At 52.3% G+C, this 21,754-nt stretch overlaps 2 protein-coding genes across 3 annotated transcripts; both read right to left on the reverse strand.

Annotated features, from left to right (window-relative positions):
* Positions 1 to 114: 114 nt before the first annotated feature.
* Positions 115 to 2,780, reverse strand: PAQR7 (progestin and adipoQ receptor family member 7). The gene is made up of 2 exons (XM_051807306.1): positions 2,204 to 2,780; positions 115 to 1,580 (listed from the first exon to the last, which is right to left on the reverse strand). The coding sequence occupies exon 2, from the start codon at positions 1,394 to 1,396 to the stop codon at positions 356 to 358; it is 1,041 nt and encodes a 346-aa protein (XP_051663266.1). The 5' UTR covers positions 1,397 to 1,580; positions 2,204 to 2,780; the 3' UTR covers positions 115 to 355.
* Positions 2,781 to 5,739: 2,959 nt separating this feature from the next.
* On the reverse strand, positions 5,740 to 12,019 carry STMN1 (stathmin 1). 2 transcript variants are annotated; one of them, XM_051807327.1, is made up of 5 exons: positions 11,958 to 12,019; positions 8,533 to 8,604; positions 7,615 to 7,787; positions 6,640 to 6,831; positions 5,740 to 6,277 (listed from the first exon to the last, which is right to left on the reverse strand). In XM_051807327.1, exons 2-5 carry the CDS (start codon positions 8,543 to 8,545, stop codon positions 6,209 to 6,211), a joined length of 447 nt encoding a protein of 148 aa, XP_051663287.1. In that variant the 5' UTR covers positions 8,546 to 8,604; positions 11,958 to 12,019; the 3' UTR covers positions 5,740 to 6,208. The 2 variants fall into 2 exon arrangements, with proteins under 2 accessions (XP_051663287.1, XP_051663288.1); XM_051807328.1 differs by lacking the exon at positions 11,958 to 12,019 and adding an exon at positions 10,157 to 10,241.
* Positions 12,020 to 21,754: the final 9,735 nt, after the last annotated feature.

Here is a 21,754-nt window from a genome sequence, read left to right on the forward strand (position 1 = left end):
TTGTTTGTGGTTTAAACAGTCTCAGCTCCTTACCTCGTGCTGTGAGACCTGGCAGCTTCCAGGAGCCTTCCCCAGCCCACCACTGTCGGGGCCCAGGGCCGCAGCACCGAAACACTTTGTTCCAACTCTTTATTCAGAGCTGAATTAAATATGTGCCATTCTTAAGAGCAAGCTGGAACTATTTCTGAATTAAAAAAAAAAAAAAAGGGCATAAAAAAAAGCAGCTTTTACTTTCCCTTCCTATAGAAAGCACTTGCTGAGTAACAGTTCATGAAGCGTCTCATTCCTCTTCTCAAGGTTTGGGGCGGGATTCATCCAGCACGGGCTGAGCTCACCTGCTTCTCCTTCAGGGCTTTTACTCTTCCTTGAAGCCCAGCTTGTTCTTCACCTTCCGGGCCATGTAGGCGGCTGTGAGGACAGCGCAGGTCACAGTGAAGAGGCAAAGGGCAGAGAAGTTGTGTGCCAGGTCCCCCTGGAGAGCGGAATAGATGTGCCGCCTGGACTCGTAGTCCAGCACCACGGCCTCGATCTGCGCCAGCGTGCAGAGCACCAGGCACACGTGGAAGATCTGATGGCTCTGCCCGAAGAAGTGGCACTTGCCAGGGAACCACTTCTCGGGGTAAGGCTGCGAGAAGAAGAAGGCACCGATGAGGAAAAACAGCACCTGGCACTTGTGGTAGAGCAGAGCCGGGTCCGGGCGCGCCGAGGGCGGCGCGGTGCAGATGCGATGGACCACGGGGCTGATGTCCAGCAGGTAGGCCAGGCCCGAGGGCAGCTCCTGGCACAGCCGGCCCAGGAGCCGGGCGGACTGGTGGTACCGGTACTTGGCATAGCAGGAGCCAGCACAGGACAGCCAGGCCAGGAGCACGGCCGCCGGCATGTAAAACCCCCGCACCCTCTCGTGCCAGCTCGGCTCGATGGCGTAGTAATAGTGCCCCAGGGCGCTGCCATACTGGTAAACAGCAACCCCCACGTAGTCCATGAAGAAGAAGCTGTAGTGCCAGAACTCGGATTTGGCCTGCAGGAGGTGGGCGAGGCTGCTGAACGTCAGGTAGGTGATGGAGGCCGCCAGGATGATGAGGAGGGGCTGGGCGTGCAGGTCCTGCCCGAAGTCCACCCGCCGCGAGAGCTGCTGGAAGCGCAGCAGCAGGATCAGCGCTGCCACCAGGTGGGTCCAGACGTTGATGGCCTCGTTGTGCTGCTGGAAGAGGGTGGAGAAGTAGTAGCGCCAGGTCTGCTGGACGGGCCGGTAGCCGGTGTGGATGTAGGGCTTCCAGAAGACCTTGGGCACCTCGGAGCTGCTGACGGTGGAGGGAGAGAGGGGCCCCAGCAGCTGAGGGACCTGCCTCACGTTAATGAAGAGCCGGCTGAGCTTCTCGCTGACAAACGTTGCCATGGTGTGGCCCCACTCCGGGTCCCCGCTGTGCGAAATAACCTTTGGGGTGGAAGGAAAGCTTTGCTGCGGGGTTTAGAAGTGGCTTCGACACAAAGTCGGCGAGCGGGGGCAGCTCAAATGCTTGGCCAGATTTTTTTGTTTGGTTGGTTGGTTTGTGTTGTTTTTCCAAAGATCGGAGGACAGCCTGAAAATAAGAATCACCAACAGGGGTTAGGAAGGAAGGAGGCTGAAGGGAGATTTAGGAAGCCCTGATGTGCCTCTGCTGCACAGGTAACAGACTGCCTGGAGGAGCACAGAGGACACGAGTATGGGGTTAACTGATGCATCAGTTCCTGGCTCACCCCTTCCCTGCAGTTTGGGAAGTACTAAACAAACCAAACATCCTAAACAAACCTCCCACTCCAGATTTTCCCCCTTGTAAACTGTTTACAGTCCCTGTCCTTACAAGTGACACGAGCCACCTTCCCACCAGCATCGAGGTGGGATCAACCTGCTCTGCCTCCCAAGGGGGGAGCACCTGAGAACAGAAATAACCAACGGCACTAACAGGGGGTAAAACTCCTGCAATTTGGAGTTTCACCTCCTTTTTTGAGCTCCTGATTTTCCAAGCAGCTTTCCACAAAAACAACACAGCTCGAGTGAGTTCATCCTGTTGCATCACTGAGGTCCAGCAGCACAATCTTTGCGGAGCAAACGTCTCCATATTTACATTTTGGAAGCTGCTGCCCTCACCCGGATAAAAGCAGCCCTCTCATAAAAGCTTATTGAACAGAACATGCCCAAAAGGAGATTCTCCCCCCATTTTACCTGCTCGTGCTCAGACAAGTCCTGAGGAAAACAGCCCGGATCCCATCCAGCTCCAGTGCTGATTTATGCCTCAGCCCCTGGCAAGTGCCGTTGTTTCAGGGACAGCTCAGACAGGAAAAGCCTTTCAAAGTTTGGGAACAGGAGGAGGTGGGGATGACACTGTTTGTTTTAAAAATACCCGTAATTTCTTCATCAGAATGGGTCTGTAACCCATGCCTGTCCGAATCCAAGGGGCACAGATGCAGACAAAACCAGGCTGTTTGCTGCTCAGCTTCCCTCCTGAGTGCTCTTTTCCCACTTTGCCTGGTTAAAGAGGCCCCACATCCCAAACAGCCCCCCTGGCTGGGGCAGCAGCTCACAGAGGGCAGTCCTGACCCCTGCTTGGCCTCCTAAACCCTCCTGCAATGCTGCAACACGCTCTGGCTGCCAGTGAAAAATTAACTTCACAAACCTCTTCTGGACTCGCAGCTCCCGTGCTGAACTGAAACAGCCCCAGGTCCCACCACAGAGATGAGGGCAAAAGCAGAACTTCCCAAATTCAGCTGTTTCAACCAAAATACGATGGGCAGTTTGGAAGAAAACACTGCCCAGAGAACTTGCCTCTATGCCAGGGCTGCTGCTGCTCACGGGGATATTCAGGTAGAGGGGAAGGGGCTCAGCTCCAGATCGCGTCCGACCCCGTTTCGGCTTCCAGGAGAGAAATTCCTGTGGGAAAGGCACCCTTGGTTTGCTCAGGGAGATGCTGTGGCAAAAGCAGTGGAGAGCAGCCAAGCACAAGGCAGGAAAGGGAGTGGTGTTCACCCCAGTTCCTCCAAAACTTGTCAGAGCAGGGCTTCTTTTGCCAAGCTCTTCCCAGCTATCAACCCTTGAGCAACGCTCCGTTAGGAACGGAGCACATCTTGGAAATCATTCACCTGCCTGGTACTCCAAATAACAGCCTCCACATCCCCACGAGCTGTCAATAGCGCTGCCTCAAACGCCTGCTGCTTCCTCCGAAGCATTTCCTTTCCGCAGCAGCATCCACCCATCCCGCCGAATTTTTTGGTGATGATAGAGCCTCGGCCCCGGGCTGTTTACATCCCTGTTTGCTCCCGCCACACAGCGGGATCCACCCTCCTAAGGCACAAATATCTTTCTTTTTTTTTAAGTTGGGATGGGTTTTTTTCCACTTCGGCTCACCGAGCCCTTGATAAACCGGAGTCCCCCCCCCTCCTTCCAGCTGCCAAAACCCGGGAGCCAAGGGATGGTTCTCCATCCCCTGGGATTTCCCCCTCCCTGCGCGGGGGATGCTCCGGGGCTCGGGTGGAGTTGGACACGAGGATTGGCAGCGCTCTGGGACCCTTCCCCTCCCGGTGCTCCCCCCGGGACCCCCATCCCCGCCCAGGCACCTGCAGAACGGACCCCTCCGGGCCGGGCTCAGCCTCCGCCGCCTCCGTTTCCCTCCCCCGGGCCCGCCCCGCTCCGGCCCCGCCGCTTCCTTCCCTTCCCTGGCCCCGGTGCCCGCTCGTCCCGCGGCTCCTCCCGCTCGGATCGGAGGGGAGAAAGAGGGGGGCTGTGAACCGGGGGTCCCGTCCCCCCCGCAGCCCCTACGAGCTGCTGCGAACCTGCTCCCCCCTCCCCGTGCCCTCCGCGGCCCCCAACGCGGCTCCCCCTCGCCCCTCCCTCCGCGGGGTGGAAAGAAGCTGCGGAGCCTTTTTGTCCTTTATTTTGAAAGAACCTGTTTCCATCTCACCCTGATTCCTGTTTCCCTGCCCGACCATCACCCGCATAGTTCCCCTCCCTTACCCCTCTCTCACATCACTTCTGTCCTCTCACAGCTCCCACCCCCCAAAATCCCCCCCTCCAGCAGCACTCGGGGGATCCAGCCCCAGTGAAGCACAAACAACGGCAGACACGCAAAGCAGAAGGAAGAGGAGGGAACAGAAGGCCCCGCGCCGAGATCTGACAGCCCTGACAAGCCAGAAACCCGCGTTTATCGTCTTTTTGGGCTCTAACGCCATTTGGGGTTTGGCAGCTCCTCCATCCTCCTCCCCCACCGCGGGAGAGAGACGGGAGATAAACCCCCCCAAGGTATTTGGGACACTGGGTCTGTTCTCAGCAGGTAAATAAATACATTAAAATGAAGATCTGGGGAGGTTTTTTTGATTGTTGGTTGTGCCTCATCTTGTGCACGGGCTCTGATCCAGGGATCCCTCCAGCCTCCATTACACAGTACCAGGGATTCAGCTCCTTATCAAGCCTCGTCTCAAAGTTCAGCTCTGTATTTTCCTGCCCTCATCCCTGACCCCATCCCTGTGCCCTCATTCCCCTGGACAAATCCTGCCCCCATCCCCGTGCCCTCAGCTTACCCAGTGTCGATATGAGCCACTAAAAGCTCCAAACCTGCCCCGTGCCCCCACCCCGCGGCCGGGCAGTCGCTCCCCACCAGGGAGCAGCACAGACTCACCTCCGACTGTGGAGCCTCTGGAATTCCTTCGGGGAGAGCACCAGCTCCAGCGCATGGAGCTGGGCTGTACCTCACTGCTCCTGATGGGTTAAGCACAGCTCAGGTGCAATCCAAGTGCCCGGTGGGACACAGGAAAGCTCCCTAAACTGAGGGGTTCTTCTTAATCAAGTGACCAGGACTCCTTTAGCCCCTTAGAAAACCAGTTCCCCACCAGCTTTTCCATCCTCGGAATTACGTGTCAGCTGGGCTGCACCAGATGCTCCAGGTGTGGAGTTAAACCTGAAAGCAAACCTGGGAAGCAAAAGGCTCAGGATCAGGGGGACGGAGAAAGCCAGAGCCATGAGTGTCACACTGAGGCTGTGAAATCCCTGGCACCCACTAAGCCAAGAGTTCTGGAACAGGGTGTTGGTGCTGAGGAAGTTGGGTGCCTGCTCACCCCCCTTGGCTCTGCCAAGGGCAGCACAAGCACCTGTGGATGTTCTTAGGGGAAGGATTTGGGGTACAATCCAGCAATTTTGTACCCAATCCACCTAAAAAAAAAAAAAATAAAATCATCTTTTCTCAGAGCACAAGTACAGCCCCATCCATTCCTCACACCCCAGGAGGAGAAAAAACCACCCCTCTGGCTGTGGGCAGGAGTTAACCTCGGTGTTCTATCCCAACACAGATGTGTGACACCCAAACAAAAACAATTCTTATCCACAAACAGCATTTTGGAAGAGGTCCAGCTGACTTATCCCAGCACCAACACAGGTTCCTGACTCTCCCCCTCTGACACAGCCACCATTCAGCAGCACAAGCCATCTCCCAGAAACCCTTCCCAAAACCAGGCTCAGACCAGTCATGTGGTAACAAGGGCCGTTTGTTGGGGCGTCAGAGCCCCGGGGAGGTGGCTCTGAACCCTCTGCACAAAAACACCCGACAGCTGACAACTGCTGAGGTGTCAAAACAAAGCTCTGATTGTCCAGCTAAGACAATGCTGTGCTCTGGGAGAGCAAGGAAATGTGCTGCTCCAGACCTTCCCACCGGGGTGAGGAGTCCCACTGCAGCCCTCGGCTGGTTTTTGTCCCCTAGGAAATGATTCTCGGGATAACAGCACTGTGCAGCTTTATTGAGTCACTCAGTTACAGCAGTATTTTAGCAGACTGACTGGGACAGAGTCAGATATTTACTTTACTTTTTTTTTTTTTTGAAGTGTAACAGATATTCAGCATGGAACAGTTACTACAGATTCCTTTCACAAAGGTCTTACAGAGCTGATACAGTACTCGCCATCAACCCAGGAGCGAGAGCACTGGCGTAGAAAAGGATGCAACAAGAAGAAAAGCTACACTGGAAAGACAACACTTTTAGAAAAGTGACACATGGAAGGTTCTCCCCTCTAGCCCCCAAAGCAAGTGTACAGTTTGGATCTAATTTTACAGTTCTACATCAGTTTCTAGAAACTTAAAAAAAAAAAATATATATATATAACCGAACCAAAAACCAAAGATAAAACCACTGGCCAGTACAGTCTTTGGATATTTAGAGGAGGGGGAGAGGAAGTTTCCAGAATGAAATCAGTCGGTTTCGGCCTCACCGGGGTCTTTGCCTTCTTTGTTCTTTCGAACCTCTTCGACGTGCTTGTCCTGAAAGACAGCAGCAGGAAGCAGTTAGATCCTGGGAAAGGTATGGATCCTGGGAAAGGCACGGGGCTTCCCACCCCCAGCTCACAGCAGGAACCCTGACGTGGGTCACCGAGGGGGTGCGGAGTGGAGCTTTAGAGGAGAAACCAAAACACTGCCCTAACTTGCTCCCTCCGTCCCGTCCCCTCTCCCCCCAAAAGAGCTGCGTTTCTGCACAACCTCCTGCAGGTCTAAGAACCTCTGAAGGTCACAGCACTGCCAAGGACACCCATCTATTCGCAGCACCCCGTTCCTCTGGGGTTTTCAGCCAGTTTTCCAAGCGGGGAGCAGGGATAACTCCCTCTCCAAGGGGCCCCCACACCCACCTTCTCCCGCAAGCGCTCCAGCTTGGCAGCCATTTGTGCCTCACGGTTCTCTTTGTTGGCTTCCATTTTGTGGGTCAGCTTCTCCTCTGCCATTTTGCTGAAGTTGTTGTTCTCCTCGATGGCTTTCTGCAGCACCTCCTTCTCGTGCTCCCGCTTCTCCGCCAGCTGCTTCAACACTTCTGCTTCGTGAGACTGCCAAGGCAGAGGGTGCAGGCGTTGAGGAACCGCACACAGGCAACCTCAGCTGCCCCCAGCTCCTCAGAGAACGTGTTTTCTACCTTTTTTTCCTGCAGAACAGCAGCTTGGTGCTGCAGGACAGAGCTCCCAGTGCTCCCCCCCCCCTGCCCAGAACCTGTACTTCACCATCACAAGCTACCTGGGAGGTTCAGTTTCTGTCACCGTTGTTAAATGGGATTTCTCTGGAAGGAGAACATCGATTTTTATTTTTTTTTTCTTAATGTTAATACTGATGGAACTTTCCTTGATTCTCCTTTCACAGAACGGTGAATCACTGAGATTTAGGTCAGGCTCACTTCAGTCAAAGCCTCAGCACCATCAAGGGCTCCAGGCTACACCAACAGCCAGATCTTTCATCAGTCAGACACTGCATTAACAAACTGCTCATTACAGATTCACCACTACATTTTCTAGGGGAGAATTAATCTGTTCTGGTGCCAAAAGACAAGAAAAGCAGCTTCTTCCTGAAATAGCTGCCCCTCTCAACTAAACGTTTTCCCCCCTGTTTTAATTCAAGCGACAGCTCAAAAATCACTTTGGAAATAAAGCCATGGCTTTCCACACCATGCCAAAGGTTCACAAGAGCCCCAGGGATTCCAACAAAGCTCAGTTAATATTCCATTTATCATAACACAAACCACTGATCACTTCTCCCAAACCATTAAAAACCCAAAAAAAAACCTGCATAACTTGCACAGGCTGGTTGAGCAGAGCTCGCCTGGGCTGCCCCAGATTTACCTTACGTCTCTCTTCTGCTGCTTCCAACTTCTTTTGAATCTCCTCCAGTGACACATCCTTCTTCTTTGGGGGAGAAAGAGGGAATTCTGGAACGGCTTCTTTCGAGCGGGGGCTGAGGATCAGCTCAAAGGCCTGCCCAGAGGCTCGCTTCTCCAGCTCCTTCACTTGGATGTCTAGGAACGTGGGGGAAAAGCCAAAATAAGAGCATTTTTAAGCCACTAACCGGCTTAAAAGCCTTCAAGCACTTTCTGCCACAAAGCTCACTGGAGGAGAAGGCATCCAAGACAACAGTTTTGTCTTAAGCACAGCAAGAGCATTCAAAAATACAGCAGCTTTCTTTGCAATTCCCTCCTGATATTCAACATCACCCAAACACCTGACATTTTGTTTTAGCCTTTAATATCCAGAATTGTGGGGAAAAAATATAAATTGTCAGCGCTTCAAATTAAAAATCATCATTTCTCCAACGACAGGTCCAAGGATGAGTTTCCAAGTGCCTGCCTGAAACCTGACAGAGCCAAGAAGAACAGGGAGCTTTCAAGGAAACCCAGAAGCAGGGTTGTGTCTCCAAACCTTCTGAGAGGCATGTCAGCCCTGCACAGTGTCAGCTGCACCCATTTGGGTCCCCAAGATGCCTTGATGACAGTCAGTTCTGCTGAGGGAGCAGATGGCTGCAGGGAGCTGGAACCCATCTGCTGACAACTCTCATCTGAGGAGGCTTTTTGGGGTGTTTTCACAACCACCCAGTTTCAGCAGCTTCACCCAAGCAGCCCAGAGACACGAGAAAAGCACGGGGAGGGAACAGTTTATTTTACTAGATTAGATTTTAAAGTGATTTCTGAGGAAATTAAGAAGCAAAAAAAAAAAAAAAAATTAAAAATAAAAAGACAAGAGCATTTAGTACATAATACTACATACCAGAAGTAGCCATGACCAAGAAAATAAGATTCCAGAAGCCAACCCTGGGAGAAGGTCAGTCTAGTTGGATTCCTAGATAACAAAGAGATGTGCCTTTGAACAGCAAGCACACGGATTATATTCCTTCTAATAAAAACTGCTAAGCATAATAAGATCTGCTGAACAAAAGGCAGCCAGGTAGGTTACTGCAGTCAGTGATTCCAGGCAGTCTGTGGGGATGAGGCTGATGTACATTGCTAGGAACAGTGGAGAGGTTCTGCATTATGGGTGTTATTCGAGCATCTTCAATCTCTGTTTTACTCCACCGTAATTAAGATGCTCAAACAAAGACTCAGTTTTACTGAGTGCTGTGGATATTTCACTGCTATCACACACAGGTAGAGCCATCTGAATTAAAACACGGCACACAACAGGGCAGCACAGGCAGAACTCCCGCTGCTCCCGAAGGATCTGAAATGTGCGCAATCAAACCTCATTTAAAATTCTATTTTAATTGCGCAGCCGAAGTCAAGACGTGCAAGGCAGCGAGGGCGCACACGCAGCGCCCGGGACACACACACACACCTCGTCAAAACGGCGGCGTCATAAAAATTGCCAGTAAAGGGTGTAAAAACCGTCAGAAGAGGGTTTTTCTCGGGGGGTTTTAAGCGATGAGGACGCGGGGGACGGGTGGGGACGGGGCAGCGAACGGGCGGCGCTGGGACCGCGCACGCCCCCCCCGCGGCCCCGCCCACCACGGGACGCCGTCCAATCAGCGCCGAGGCGGCGGCGGAGGCCCCGCCCCGGCCCCGCCCCCTCGCGCCCGGCCGCTCCGAATTCAAACGGCCGGGGAGAGCGCGCGCGCGCGCCCGCGCGAGGGGGCTCGAGGGAGGGGGGGCGGGGCCAACGGCAACATCCGGGCACCTGCCGCCCCCCTCCTCAGGTGCGGGGCCGCGCCCCCCCCCCCCCCCATTCCTCTCCCCTTCCCGCTTCAGCCCCCTCAGGGGCGAAAGGGACGGAGGGGGGCGAGGTGGGGACGACACGGGCACAAGGGGCTCGAAGAGGGTCCCCCCCAGCTCGATGGCGTCGTGGCGCGGCCGCCCGGACACCGCCCCTTCCCCACTAACAATGGCGGGGAGGGGAGGGGGCGCCGCCGCTGCCGCCGCGGGTAGGGCGTCGCCCCTCGCTGAGGGACAATAGACACCCCCTTCCCCCTCAGCGATCGGGGCGCAGGGGACACACATTAGGCACACACACCCCCTTCCCCCCATTGTCTCCCTTCCCTTTGTCACCGCGACGCCCCAAAAGGCGAGCGGCGACGCGATGCCCGCGAGCCGGCGGGGGACAAAAGCGACCCCCCCACTCCGAGCGCCCGCGGATCCCCCCTGCAGCTCACCCTGACACCCACCCTCAGAACACCCTCCGCCGCCCGCCCCAACGGGGCAGCGGACCCCCGTAACCATACACACACACACACACACAAAAATACACGCACACATATGTAAACGCTCTCAAGACGCGGAGGGCGCCGCGGGCACACCCCGCGGTCGCGGTCGCGGCCGGGCCGTCCCGTCCCTAAGCGCTCTGCTCTCCCACCCCTCCCCTCACGGCAGCACAGCACAGAACAGCCCCGCTCCGCACCCACCTGCCCGCGCCGCCGCTCCGGCCACACTCCGCCCGCGCCCGCCCCGCCGCGCTCTAAAGCGCCAAACAAAGGCACGTGACCCGCCCCGCCCCGCCCCGATTGGCCGAGCGCGCCGGCACGTGCCGTCCGCCGCAGGGGGGGGGGGGGGGGGCTCGCGCCCACCCCCTCAGTCACACACACACACACACACACGCGCCCCCCCCGCCCCTCACGGCCCCCGCGCGGTGCCTGCCGGGAGCTGTAGTTCGCCCCCCATGAGTGGGGGCCGCGGGGGTCGGTCCCAACGCGACGCCCCCCGCGGCTCTGAGGGGCTCGCCGGGGTCGTAGCCCCCTCGTTGGAGTGTGGTTGTTGCTCCCCGCCCCACCGCCGGTGGCGGGGCTCCCTTTGTCTGCCGAGAAAGGAGGGGGGCACCCGGGGTGGGTGCTGTGGGCAGGGTGAGGGGGTCTGTGCACACAGCGGGGTGGTGGGAGGGGGTGTGGGTGGGATGGATGGGACTGGGCATGGACTTTGGGGATGCAGGCACTTCATGGCCATGGGCACTGGACTCATGGCTGTGGTCACCCAGAGCCGTAGTCACCCAGAGCCATGGTCACCCAGAGCCATGGTCACCCTGGGGCCATGGTTATCTCAGGCCCGCAGTCACCCAGAGCCATGGTCACCCTAGAGCAATGGTTATCTCAGGCCCGCAGTCACCCAGAGCCATGGTCACCTCAAGGCCATGGTCATGTCGGGGCCATGGTCATCTCACAGCCATGGTCATCTCACAGCCATGGTCACCCAGAGCCATGGTCACCCAATTCCATGGTCACCCAGAGCCATGGTCACCTTGGTGCCATGACCATTTGCATCAAGACCTTGACCACCTCAGAGTCACAGTCACCTCTGGGCCACAGCACCTACCTCAGGGCTTTTGGTCCCCTCAGGACCATGGCCATTTACTCTACCTCAAGATCATGGTCACCTCAGAACCATGGTCAGCTCAAAGCCATGGCCACAGATCTTCGGGCCATGGCCACCTCAGAGCCATGATCTCCTACACCTCAGGACCATGGCCACATACCTCGGAACCTCATGGCTCATGGTCACCTCATGGCTCTTGGTCACTTCAGGACCATGGGCACTCCCAGGTCATCATCACCACTTACCCTGGGTCCGTGATCACCTCAAGGGCATCATGACCTACCCAAGGGCATGGCCACCTCAGGGCCACAATGGCCTCAGGGCTCTTGGTCATCGCTGAGATGACCATCGTGTCCCTTTGGTCACCTCTGGGTCACAACCACCACAGGCCAACCCCAGAGAGGGTCTGTGGCTCTGACAATGCCTTGGCCCCGCAGTGTGTTTTGGGGGACAATGCCATCCTCTCCTTTGGGGTGACACCAGCAAGTTCAAGCACGTCCAGAAAAGCCATTGCTTGTGCAGATTCCAGAGTATGGACAGAGTGGCTCCATAATAATCCATCCTTGTCCAGGCTGCCCCTGGGAACATTTCCTTCCCAGGATAATGCTATTGCCAATCCCAGATAAGCTTTTCCCTCCCAAGCGTGCTTTAAATGTTCACATGTTCCATTCAGAGGAATTCTGTACAATTCCCGTGGTGGTTTCCATCCTACAGTCGCTCCAGTTACAACAAGAGTCAATCCACACAAAAGGCAGATGGACACAGAACAGCACAAATCCACAGCCCCAGCTCAGCAGCCTCCACACCCAAAATCCCAAATAAAGGACTTTCTGGGACCCCTCTTGTTGTGCACACCCTTAAAACCGAGGATTTTGCACCAAAAAGGAAAAGAAATCTTACCTTGCGGAAGGTTAATATTGTGACAGAAAGGCAAAAAGCTTTCAAAACAGAGATTATTTTAAACACTTGCCCTGTTTTTTGCTGATCTGACGTCTATTTCCATGGAAACCACATCCAGCGCCGAGCTGCTAGAATTGGGAGAGGCTTCTGCCAGAGTGGGCATGGGAAGAGCCATTTTCCAGCAGCATGGAAGGACCTATTTGTGGGATTGGAGGGATTTCAGGTTCAAAATCTGAAATCTGGTGTGGCTGCTTGGCCCTTTGGGATCATGCCTGGCACCTTCCCGGGGTTCCTGGCTCCATCCCAGGGAACGCACATCGATGTCACCCACAACACACGTGTTTTTCAACGAAACATCTTGAGTGCTTGGATGAAACGGCATCAAATGTTGCTGGAAAGACAAAGCAGCCAAGAGCCCCTGCCATCAGCCTGTGTTTTACTTTATCATTTATTAATTATCACCCGTGTAGCTCAACAGTGCGTTGGATGCTTTAATATTAATGCTTTTTAGTAAAATCAATGAGCTTATCCCGGGATGATCTCAGGATTTCCCAGAGGGAAACAAGGCTTCCTGGGCTCAGGGCTTTTGGTTTAGTACCTGTGTGATGGCCTTTAGTCAGCACTCACCCCCCAGAGGGAGGATGATGAAATATCCTTTACAGCTTTTGAAGAAGGGATGGAGGCTGAGATAAATCTACTCGTCATGCCTGCTGTTCTCAGCGCTTTCCATCTTATTCCCTGTCCTCTCAAAGAGAAAAAAAAAGGGGGGGAAAAAAAGGGAAAAAAAAAAAAAGACTTGACTGTAACTTACCTCCCCTTGCAGATTGGCTTTAAAGCCAAAAATATTTCTTTTGGGTAAGAACTGCCTTATGTAAGAGGCAACATGGTTTATTGACGAGAGGCAGCGAGCTGGGAATAGGATTTGGGATCTGTTCTGAGCTCTGGCATTTTCTGTGCTGCGTCACCTGGGTTGAGACTCTTTACCAACCCATTCTGGTGGTGCATCCTGCCCCTTGTCACCCCCCTATCCCGACCACACCATGACCTGAGTAATAATCTGAGTAATTCTCTTTAGGCCTTGGCTTTGACAATGCCCAGGCTGAGCTCCTGTGAGCTTGTCAGGAATCCTGTCTGCTCCTGGACAGTGTTGTGCTGTCTAATGATTCTCTTGCTTTTTTAACGAACATCCCTGGAAATTTTTGACCAAATAAAATTTTTATTGTGTTGTAAATCATATATAGATCCAAGTTAGATTGTTAAGTTAATAAGTGTTAAGTTAATGCTGCTAAGTGTTAAGTTATAGGTTAAGTGCTGCTAAATTAAGCCATAAGCAAAGTTAAGTGTTGCCAGGCCTTTGGGCCATATCCCTTTTTGTCCTTATATCTTCTGTCCTTTTGTCTCACCTATCCCCCCACCCCACCACAACCACAGCCTCCATACACACGGTCTTGTGTTTATTTCAGCCCAGACTGACACTGATTTTGGATTTTTGTGTGGTTTTTCTCGGTGTATTTTAACTGTTTAGTGAGTAGTAGAGTGAACCTTGCCACGAACTGTTGCATTTATATTAAACCTGCTTTCACTGATACCTTTGCTGGTGACTTTTTGAGCGACCCTAAAACACTCACTTCACAACACCCCTTTACAACTACCTGCCACTACTGGTTTGAATTTAAAACAAGATCTTTTGAGTATTGTTGTGATGCAAAGAGAAACAACACCTCTCAGCAGCTGGAGAGACACGGGGACGATCTCATGTTTGGCCTGATTGCAAGAGTGGTTTTATTTTTGGAGCGTTTCATAAAAGCCCCATTTGTTTACGTGGCAACTTATTTTCGTCTGATCTCAAGCAGAATGGAGTATATGAAAAGCTTTTATTTAATTTGCATTTGATTTTTGTGTTTATCGACACATTTACTGCAATTCTAAAGAGACTCTTCCTTCTTCCAGCCCTGCAGCATGTGGCTGGGGTAGTTTTTATCTACTGGATTCCTTATCACCAACAAAAGCATTTTTTTGCTTTAATTCCAGTTTTACCACTGGAAGAGCAGGCAGCAGTGGGAGAAATATCCTCCAACATGTCATATTTAGCCCCAAAACAGGGTTCGAGGAGGAAAATACCACTTCAAGCCCAAATTTAACATCAGAAGGAATTTGTGCCAGATGAATTTAGGCATCCTGAGGAAAATAAAGGATCACAGCAGAACCTGCAGAAGATATTCCCAGTGTAGAAAGGACAAAGGGTTTGTAAACTAGGAATATGACCAGTGGCTATGACCAGTGAAGAATCTGAGCTGGTGATAACAGCACCCACTTAGAATCATTGCCCTCATGCATCTGGCAACCACTGTAAGTGCTCAAGGGGGGCTCATTCCCACCACAAACTAAATATGAGGCCCCTTGGCTTCATCTCAGCCCACTCTGCTCTTGGTGAAACAGATAAATCAAGGTCTCATAGGAGGGGCTCCTGGTACCTGTGAATTTAGGACGTGACGTGACCAGATTCAGCATAAAGATTAAAGCATCTCCTCTGATGTGCTTATCAAAACATCCCACAAAGAGACTGACATAATTAGGTGACAACTCAGCCCACGGCAGCTCTTTTAACTTGCAAAAATATTTAATCTCCAATGAGGAAATGTGCTTTCTGAGTGTTAAATTGCCAGCCTTGAGCACTGGTGGTGGGGGGGACTGACAGCTTATTTGTTAATCGGAGGATGTTTGAAAACACCTTGGTAAGTAATACTAGTAAGTGTTGGCTAAGGCTGGTAACAGTCACTGAATTAGCAGAGTTTATTTTAAAACTAGAAATCCAATATATTATTTGACCTGAGTGGATCAGTTTAAGAGATTTAATAAATAACCTGATAGAGGAGACAGGAGTTAAAAGAAATGTTCTCTTGGCTACAAGATTTCTTTCTACCCATGAAATTCATTGATCTTTGATTTTTTTCCAATCCTAACAGTTCTATGATTTTGTGGTTTTCAGTCTTTATATTAACTTTGAGCCATTTTTTTCCCCCTCACTTGCAGCTTCCCCACCCTTACACTGGATGTGCCAATGTGCCCCTACCCAACAAAGGCCTTGCAAGGAAAATTAGTGGCCACAAAGATCTCATTGGTCTTCAGATAAAACTACATTTTAATCCAAATGCAGCTGAGTTGTCCACAGAATTGAAGAATAAAACAAGACTTTTAGGGACTGTCTCCCTCACAATGAAAGCTTTTCCACAGGCAAGAAACATTCAAGGTAATTGGTATTTGTTTACTAGAGGTGTTTAGGCTGATACTATATTTATGCTGAAAAACACCATTAAGAAAATGTTCCCTTCGGAATAAATTTGCACTTGCCAATGTGCTGTTGGAAGTAATTTAATTTTTTTCAGATCAGACAGGGTGCCTGGCTTCCAGTGCCAGGTTGTTTCTTGAGAAATTCGCTCGAATCTGTTAATTCCTCCTTCAAATGAGACAAGTAAAAGTGCTCAGAACAGATGGTGACTGCGCCTGCAGCAACAGAGATGAAGATATTAATTAATTGCTTTGATATTGGGGCAATATAACCCTGAAATGTCACGTTCATCTCTTCAAATGCAGCCACATATTGCATGATACCCAAATACTGTGGTGACGGGGGCTGACAAGGCTCTAGAGTAGGAGAAGAACATAAGTTGCTGATGAAATAAAGAGAGAGGCTCCAGGAGAACTCTGTTCCCCTTCCAAAAAATTCTCAAACACACCAAAACAGCCACAGACCCTAAAATAAGGTCAGGGGCTGTGGTACCCACCACGAGCACCTTCATCCTCGGGATGCTGAACAAGATCTGGTCTTTCCCCTGTGACCCAGCCTGGTCAAAGGAACAGCAGAATTCCCTTCCCAGCCTTCTGGCATATTTTTCATTCTTTGTTTCCTAAGAAAACGAGGGTTTACATGTTCAAACCCCTTCTGTAACTCTGCCTGGTCCTCTCCCCCTGAAGCTTTTAGCTTCAGTCCCTGCCGCTCCGATAAATATGGATAAGAGCTCTGTGACATGAATTCCACAAGTTTCTTGAAAACAGATGGCTGGGGAGAGGCAAGAGCGAGGAAAAGGCTCCAGCACAAGCCCAACTATTATTAGAGAGCAGAGATTTCACACCAGGCAGAGCTCTCACAGCCACTCCCTCGAGCAGGGACGGTTTCAGAGCTGTTTTGTTTCCTTCCTGGCACCAGCAGATCCTGCAGGACATTCCTCTGCAGGTGTGTTCTCCTGGCAAATACAAGGACAGATCCATGTGGGTGCTGGCTCCCAGCTCCACTACATCCAGAAACACGGGTTGGAAGCTGTCCTGGAGATCTCCTCACGTTGCTTCCCCCCTCTCCTGTCTCCCAACCAAGCCAGGAGCCTCGACCCATTTCTCTGCGTCCTCCCTTCTTTTCCCTCTCTGCTCCAAACCGGAGCTCACAAATTTGCATTTCCATATGGAGCACCAAGGGCTTTGCTATTCAAGGAAGCCTGTAAACATCTCACTACCAGGGGTTCAAAAATAACTGTGCTGCTCTGAGCTGCATCACCCCGTGGTAGTGAGGGGCTGGGGAGAAGCACGAAAAAAAAGGTATTATGGGGTGGTTTCTTTGGTGTACGAGCCAACAGAAGATGTACTAATTAGATTTCAAAAGTGTCAGAGTCAGCCATTTCAGCTGGGATACAGCAAAAGGAGACAGTGTGATTCTGACAACCACATGGAATAGCAATGCATGGGGAAGGCATAAAATATTCAACAGCCATAGAACATTCCAGTAAAGGCATTTGCTTTGGATCTCTGAAAACAAGGTGGGGAGGAGGAAGAAAAGCTGGGTATAGCACTAATTATTCCCCAGTTCCTAATTAGTTCCCTGAATTTAAAATATGGATTCAGCTCCACCAGCAGCTCAGCAAGTCCTTTGTGCTATTAATACTTCCCTGGCGTGATATGGTTAAAAATACTCCCACCCTTTCAGGCGAAAATGTGGCTTGGAAGTGTCACGATGGGAGGAGTTCAGGGATGGAAATCCTCTTAAAGGAATATGACTTCCCCAATATCAAATAAACAGTATGAATGGGCTTGTAAAAGCCCCCAGACCGAGCCTGTTCCCACAGAGGGCAAATCTGAAAACAATTCTCAGTGCAGAGCTCTCGGGCCACCTGATATCAGGGCGGTTTCCCTGGCAAAAATCGGTGTACAGCCAAATGGGAAGAGGTTTTTGTTTTTCGGGAGACCTGCTGCCTGGGGAGCAGGTGGGTTTGCAGTTCTCAAGTGCCTGGGTCCTTCAGACACACGGCACGAGGCTGAACTCCGACCAAAAGGCAGGATTTTGAAGTGTTCCCCCTTCCACCCACCCAGGGAAGGCAGGAGATCCCAACCCACCCAGAGCAACAGCCATTTTTCCCTGGAATTCTATAGGTGTTTGTGGGTGAGATCCATCCAACACCGTGGGCAGAACAAAACATGCCTCTTCCCACAGGATTTGTGAGACAAGGAAACAAGTCTGGGGCAGGGGGAGGGTGTTTATGGCACCTTTTAACTTCAGTTTGAGGAGTCCAGATTTGTGTTTCCACGTTTTAGATCCCCTCAGGAAAATAAGCAGTTCCCCTCCCAGCTCCCACCGACAGTTCTGCATCAAAATGGGTTAATTCCTGCTCAGTTCCCCTGGAATCTCAGCAATACCAGCACGGAAACAATACCTGCACTTAACATTTGCTCCGTGCTGTTTGATCCCTTTTCCCCTTACTAATTTGTGGCTGTAATAGATCAATATATAAATTAAAAGACAAAAGAACCTGACACAGCCACTGCAGGCTGTGAGGGCAGACAAAGGCAGCCTTTCTAGTGGAAAAACATCTCTGTCTTTTAGGCAATAAAGGCAGCAAACTGCTGCTGTACACCAAAATCCACATCCAGAGAGACATCCTTACACAACGGGCAACATAAATTTTAATTAAATTTTTTAAATTTTAATTAAATTAAAAAAAAAAACAATGACCCCCCCCAAAACAACCTCCAAACAAGGCCTTGGGTAATAAACATCAGAGAGCCACTATCAACACGAGGGGCCAAGGCAGCCTGAAGTTGGTGGTTTGGGGTGTCCAGTGCCACCCTGTCACCCAGGGAGGGGTGCTGACAGTCTCAGGACCTTCCCACACCTCAGTCTGGAGTGAAAATATAAGCTAAAGGGCTAAAAAGGAGGATGAGACATTTGGGGTCTCCTCCTTGCCCAGCTCTCCCCCTCCCCACACTGGGGTGCAAGGCAGGAGCCAGGCTGAGCTCAACCTGCCCTTCCTAAAATGAGGGAAAGCTGAATATTGACCAAAATGGACCATTTCAATCTGTTTCAGCAGCTTTTTCAGAGTAGCCTGGAACTGGAGAGACCTCACACAGCTCCTTCTCTCCTCCAGCACTTCAGTTTCCCTCCCCAGTCCTTTTTTCCCCCTGTTTATTCAGGAATCATCTCTAGGTCAGCAAGAAACCGCTCCAGCCCAAAACAGGGCTTCTGCTGCAGAGTAAAAGCTGTCAGAAAAAACAGTTGTGCCCCCCAGATCCCCTCAGTGCTGCTGGGTGAGGGGACAGGAGCACTTTTGGCCCATGGTGTCGTATTTTGGAGGGCAGGGAACTCGTCAGGCACCACACCCGGAGCGCAGAGCATCGAAGCCAGGCAAGCACGTGCCCAGCTCTGCATCCCAAGGGCAGATCCCAGCGTGGGAGGAACTTGGGAAGATGACAGCACTGAGCTGAGTCCCTCGTGACTGCAGCATTCGGGGCTTTCAGCTCCAGGGTTCGGCGGCAAAAACTCGCTTCGGAGATCGGGAAACTCGGGTTTCCTTTGGAGCATCACCCAGGGCAAAGTTCTGATATTCCAAAGGAAAAAAAAGAAAAACCCCAACATAAAAGCCAAGTATATACTCACCAGTCAAAGGAATTCTGCTCGAGAAGGTGCTGCCCGGGGTTTGGGTCAGCACTGCACCTCTGTCCACGCTGTTCTCCCAGGCTGGTTGTGGGCACTGAGCTCCTCTACCAGGGTTTGTGTGTTCCCACTGCACACACTGGGCTCAGCTGGCAGGGTGCTGGACCCTCACAGCCTGTTGTGAATCCAGGCCTTGCTGCTTTCCTTAAAAAAAAAAAAAAACGAGAAAAAGGAAAAAAAAACAAACAAAACAACCCACCACCACCACCACCCCAACAGCATTACGGTAATTACAAGGAGGTTTAACACGCCTCGATTTGCATTAATTAAATCAACGGGGAGGCTTCAATTGAAGCAAATGAGGTTTTCTGTCTAGGAACTCCAGCTTGCTGCATGGATGTGCGGCGGGATGGGGAGGAGGGACCTGCCGGCTGCAAGGGGCTTCCCAGGAGGGAGGGAGCCTCGGGCAGGGTGAGCTGGGGGTGGGGAGGATGAGGAGAAGACTCCCAGCTCTGAGATGTGAAGAGCTCCAAGCCGGGTCTGTGCTGACACTGCCAGGTTTGAGCCCTGGGAGTGGAAAGCTTTGGAGCAGGGGCCGTTTGGAGAGGGGAGGTTGCTCTGCAGGGATAAGCTGTGGGTAAGAGGAATGTTTCCATTCATACCCCGGCCCTGCTGCAAGCACAGCTGTGAGGGGAATATAAATGGGCAGCAGGGTGGGTTGTTTGGTTTGGATTTGTTCTTTTTTTATTATTGTTCTTTTTAAAGCCACCAGTTTGAATACTGAAGCAGAGCTGACACACTGGAACGCTTGGCTGGACGTGAGCCCTTCCAACACCCACCCCTCCAGGGCAGGGCATGGCCAGCCTGCAGGGGGGTGCTCACAGGGCAGACCCCACAACTTAACAGAGTCAGTGTTTCCTTCCCATGTCCCTGAGAAACAAAATCCACCTGGATTTAGGGCTCTAAAGCATTCTAGTTCACATGCAAACCCAAACCTTCGGGTTGGAAGGACACGACCAGCCCAGAGCTGGTGCTGGAGAGGTGCAGTGGCAGATCAGATCCTGGGATAGCCCTTAACTCCTGCTTTTTTTTGCCAGAAAACCTCCCAGGGTGTCACAGGCAAGCCTGGAGCAGCCTGGGACACCCCAAAGAGTGGAGGGCTGTCCCCTCTGGTCGCTGGCCCGGGCAAGTGGAAGGGACTGATGTTCAGTCTCTGCCTATGGCCAGCCTGGGAAGCACCAACAGAGCTGTCCCAGCCCCTTCCTTCCCAACCTCTCAGGGCCAGCAGAGCAATCCCAGCAAGCTGGGACTTGGGGATGTGCCGGTTGTGGCCGGGGTAGAGTTGATTTCCTCCACAGGAGCTGGCCTGGGGCTGTGTTTGGGTTTGTGCTGAACACAGGGTTGATAACTCAGGGATGTTTTGCTGTTGCTGAGCAGCTCTTGAACGGCATCAAGGCCTTTTCTGCTCCTGGTATCACCCCCAGTGATCAGGCTGGGGGGTGCACGGGAAGTTTGGAGGGGACACAGATGGGACAGCTGACCCTGACTGACCCCAGGGATATCCCAGCCCATACAGCCCATCCTCAGTGTATAAAGGAGGAGGAAAGAGGAGGCAGGGGGGACACTGGCAGCGATGGCATTTGCCTTCCCAAGTCACCCTTAGGCAGTGGCTGAACCCCTGCCTGCCCATGGGAAGTGGGGAATGAATTCCTGGCTTCCCTTTGCTTGCACACACACAGCTTTAGCTTTCCCTATTAAACTGTCTTTATCTCAACCCACGAGCTTCCTCACTGTTCCCACTCTCTCCCCCATCCCACTGGATGGGTGGGAGCAAGTGGCTGTGTGGGGCTTGGATGCCAGCTGGGATTAAACCACGTCAGGGAAAACACCTTCCTGGTGTGCTCTGCTGGGATTTGTGCCACATCTTTCACACACATAATGGAGATCTGGAGCAAAGCACTGCTTGGGAGGGAGCCTGGCTGAAGAGATGGCTCCAGGCTGGATTTTAAAGCAGATGCAATAAGTCAGTGAATTAGGAAAATACCTGGAGAGAGGGCTCCTGCACCATCACATCCCACAGAGAGCAGAGAGAGGCCAATGGAGCAGAGGCAGGAGGGTGTCTGCCCTGCCCAAGTGACCCCAGGGATTTTTCGAACTCTTTCTGGCAGGCTTTTCCTCCAGAGGCACAAAAATAATTGGGAAAGTGGTTCTGTTTGGCTCTGGAGTGGGGGGCAAACGGATGAAGGGCCAGACAGAAGGATATCTGCCTGCTTCCCTGCTCCCCCAGCCCCCCGGGTACTGGGGATGGGAATGAGCAGCTTCCCACGAACCGAAGGGTTAATGGATGTCAGACACCCTCCGAGAAGAGTCTGTTTCTGCCACCCCCTTCTGAAAGCCTTTACATAAGAGTCTTGCAGAATTTATAGCCTGTCTCAGCTGTGCCACCACTGGGCTGCTCCCCTGTGGCTGCCAGAGCAGATCCCCGGCCCTGCTAATTCCGGAGGAAAATGGGATTTGATTTCTGCACCAGTCACTGTCTCTCACTGTTAAAAGGGGACCTGACGGGCTCTGTCCTTCCCCCCCCCGGGCTCAGCCACACGATTCCTCACACACATCGACCTTGAATGTCCCCCACCCACCCCCAGCATCGCAGCAGAGGACTGTCTCCATGGGCTGTCACACCCCAGCCTGAACCCGGGGCTGGAAACAGTGTAAAACATTTTAAAATAAATATCTGGAAGCCTTAAAAGCAGCAGGGGCTTGTGGTCCAGTTCACATCAGTCCTTTGTGTGTCACTGGGGAGTGGAGGAGACACTGAGTGATGTCCTCCCTGCTGCTGCACGGTGCTGTGCCTTCCCCCGAGGCCATCCCGGAGCATCCT

The sequence above is a fragment of the Manacus candei genome, unplaced genomic scaffold, assembly GCF_025592945.1.
Source record: "Manacus candei isolate 608988 ecotype Guabito, Panama unplaced genomic scaffold, ASM2559294v1 h1tg000070l, whole genome shotgun sequence".
Taxonomy (NCBI): Eukaryota; Metazoa; Chordata; class Aves; order Passeriformes; family Pipridae; genus Manacus; species Manacus candei.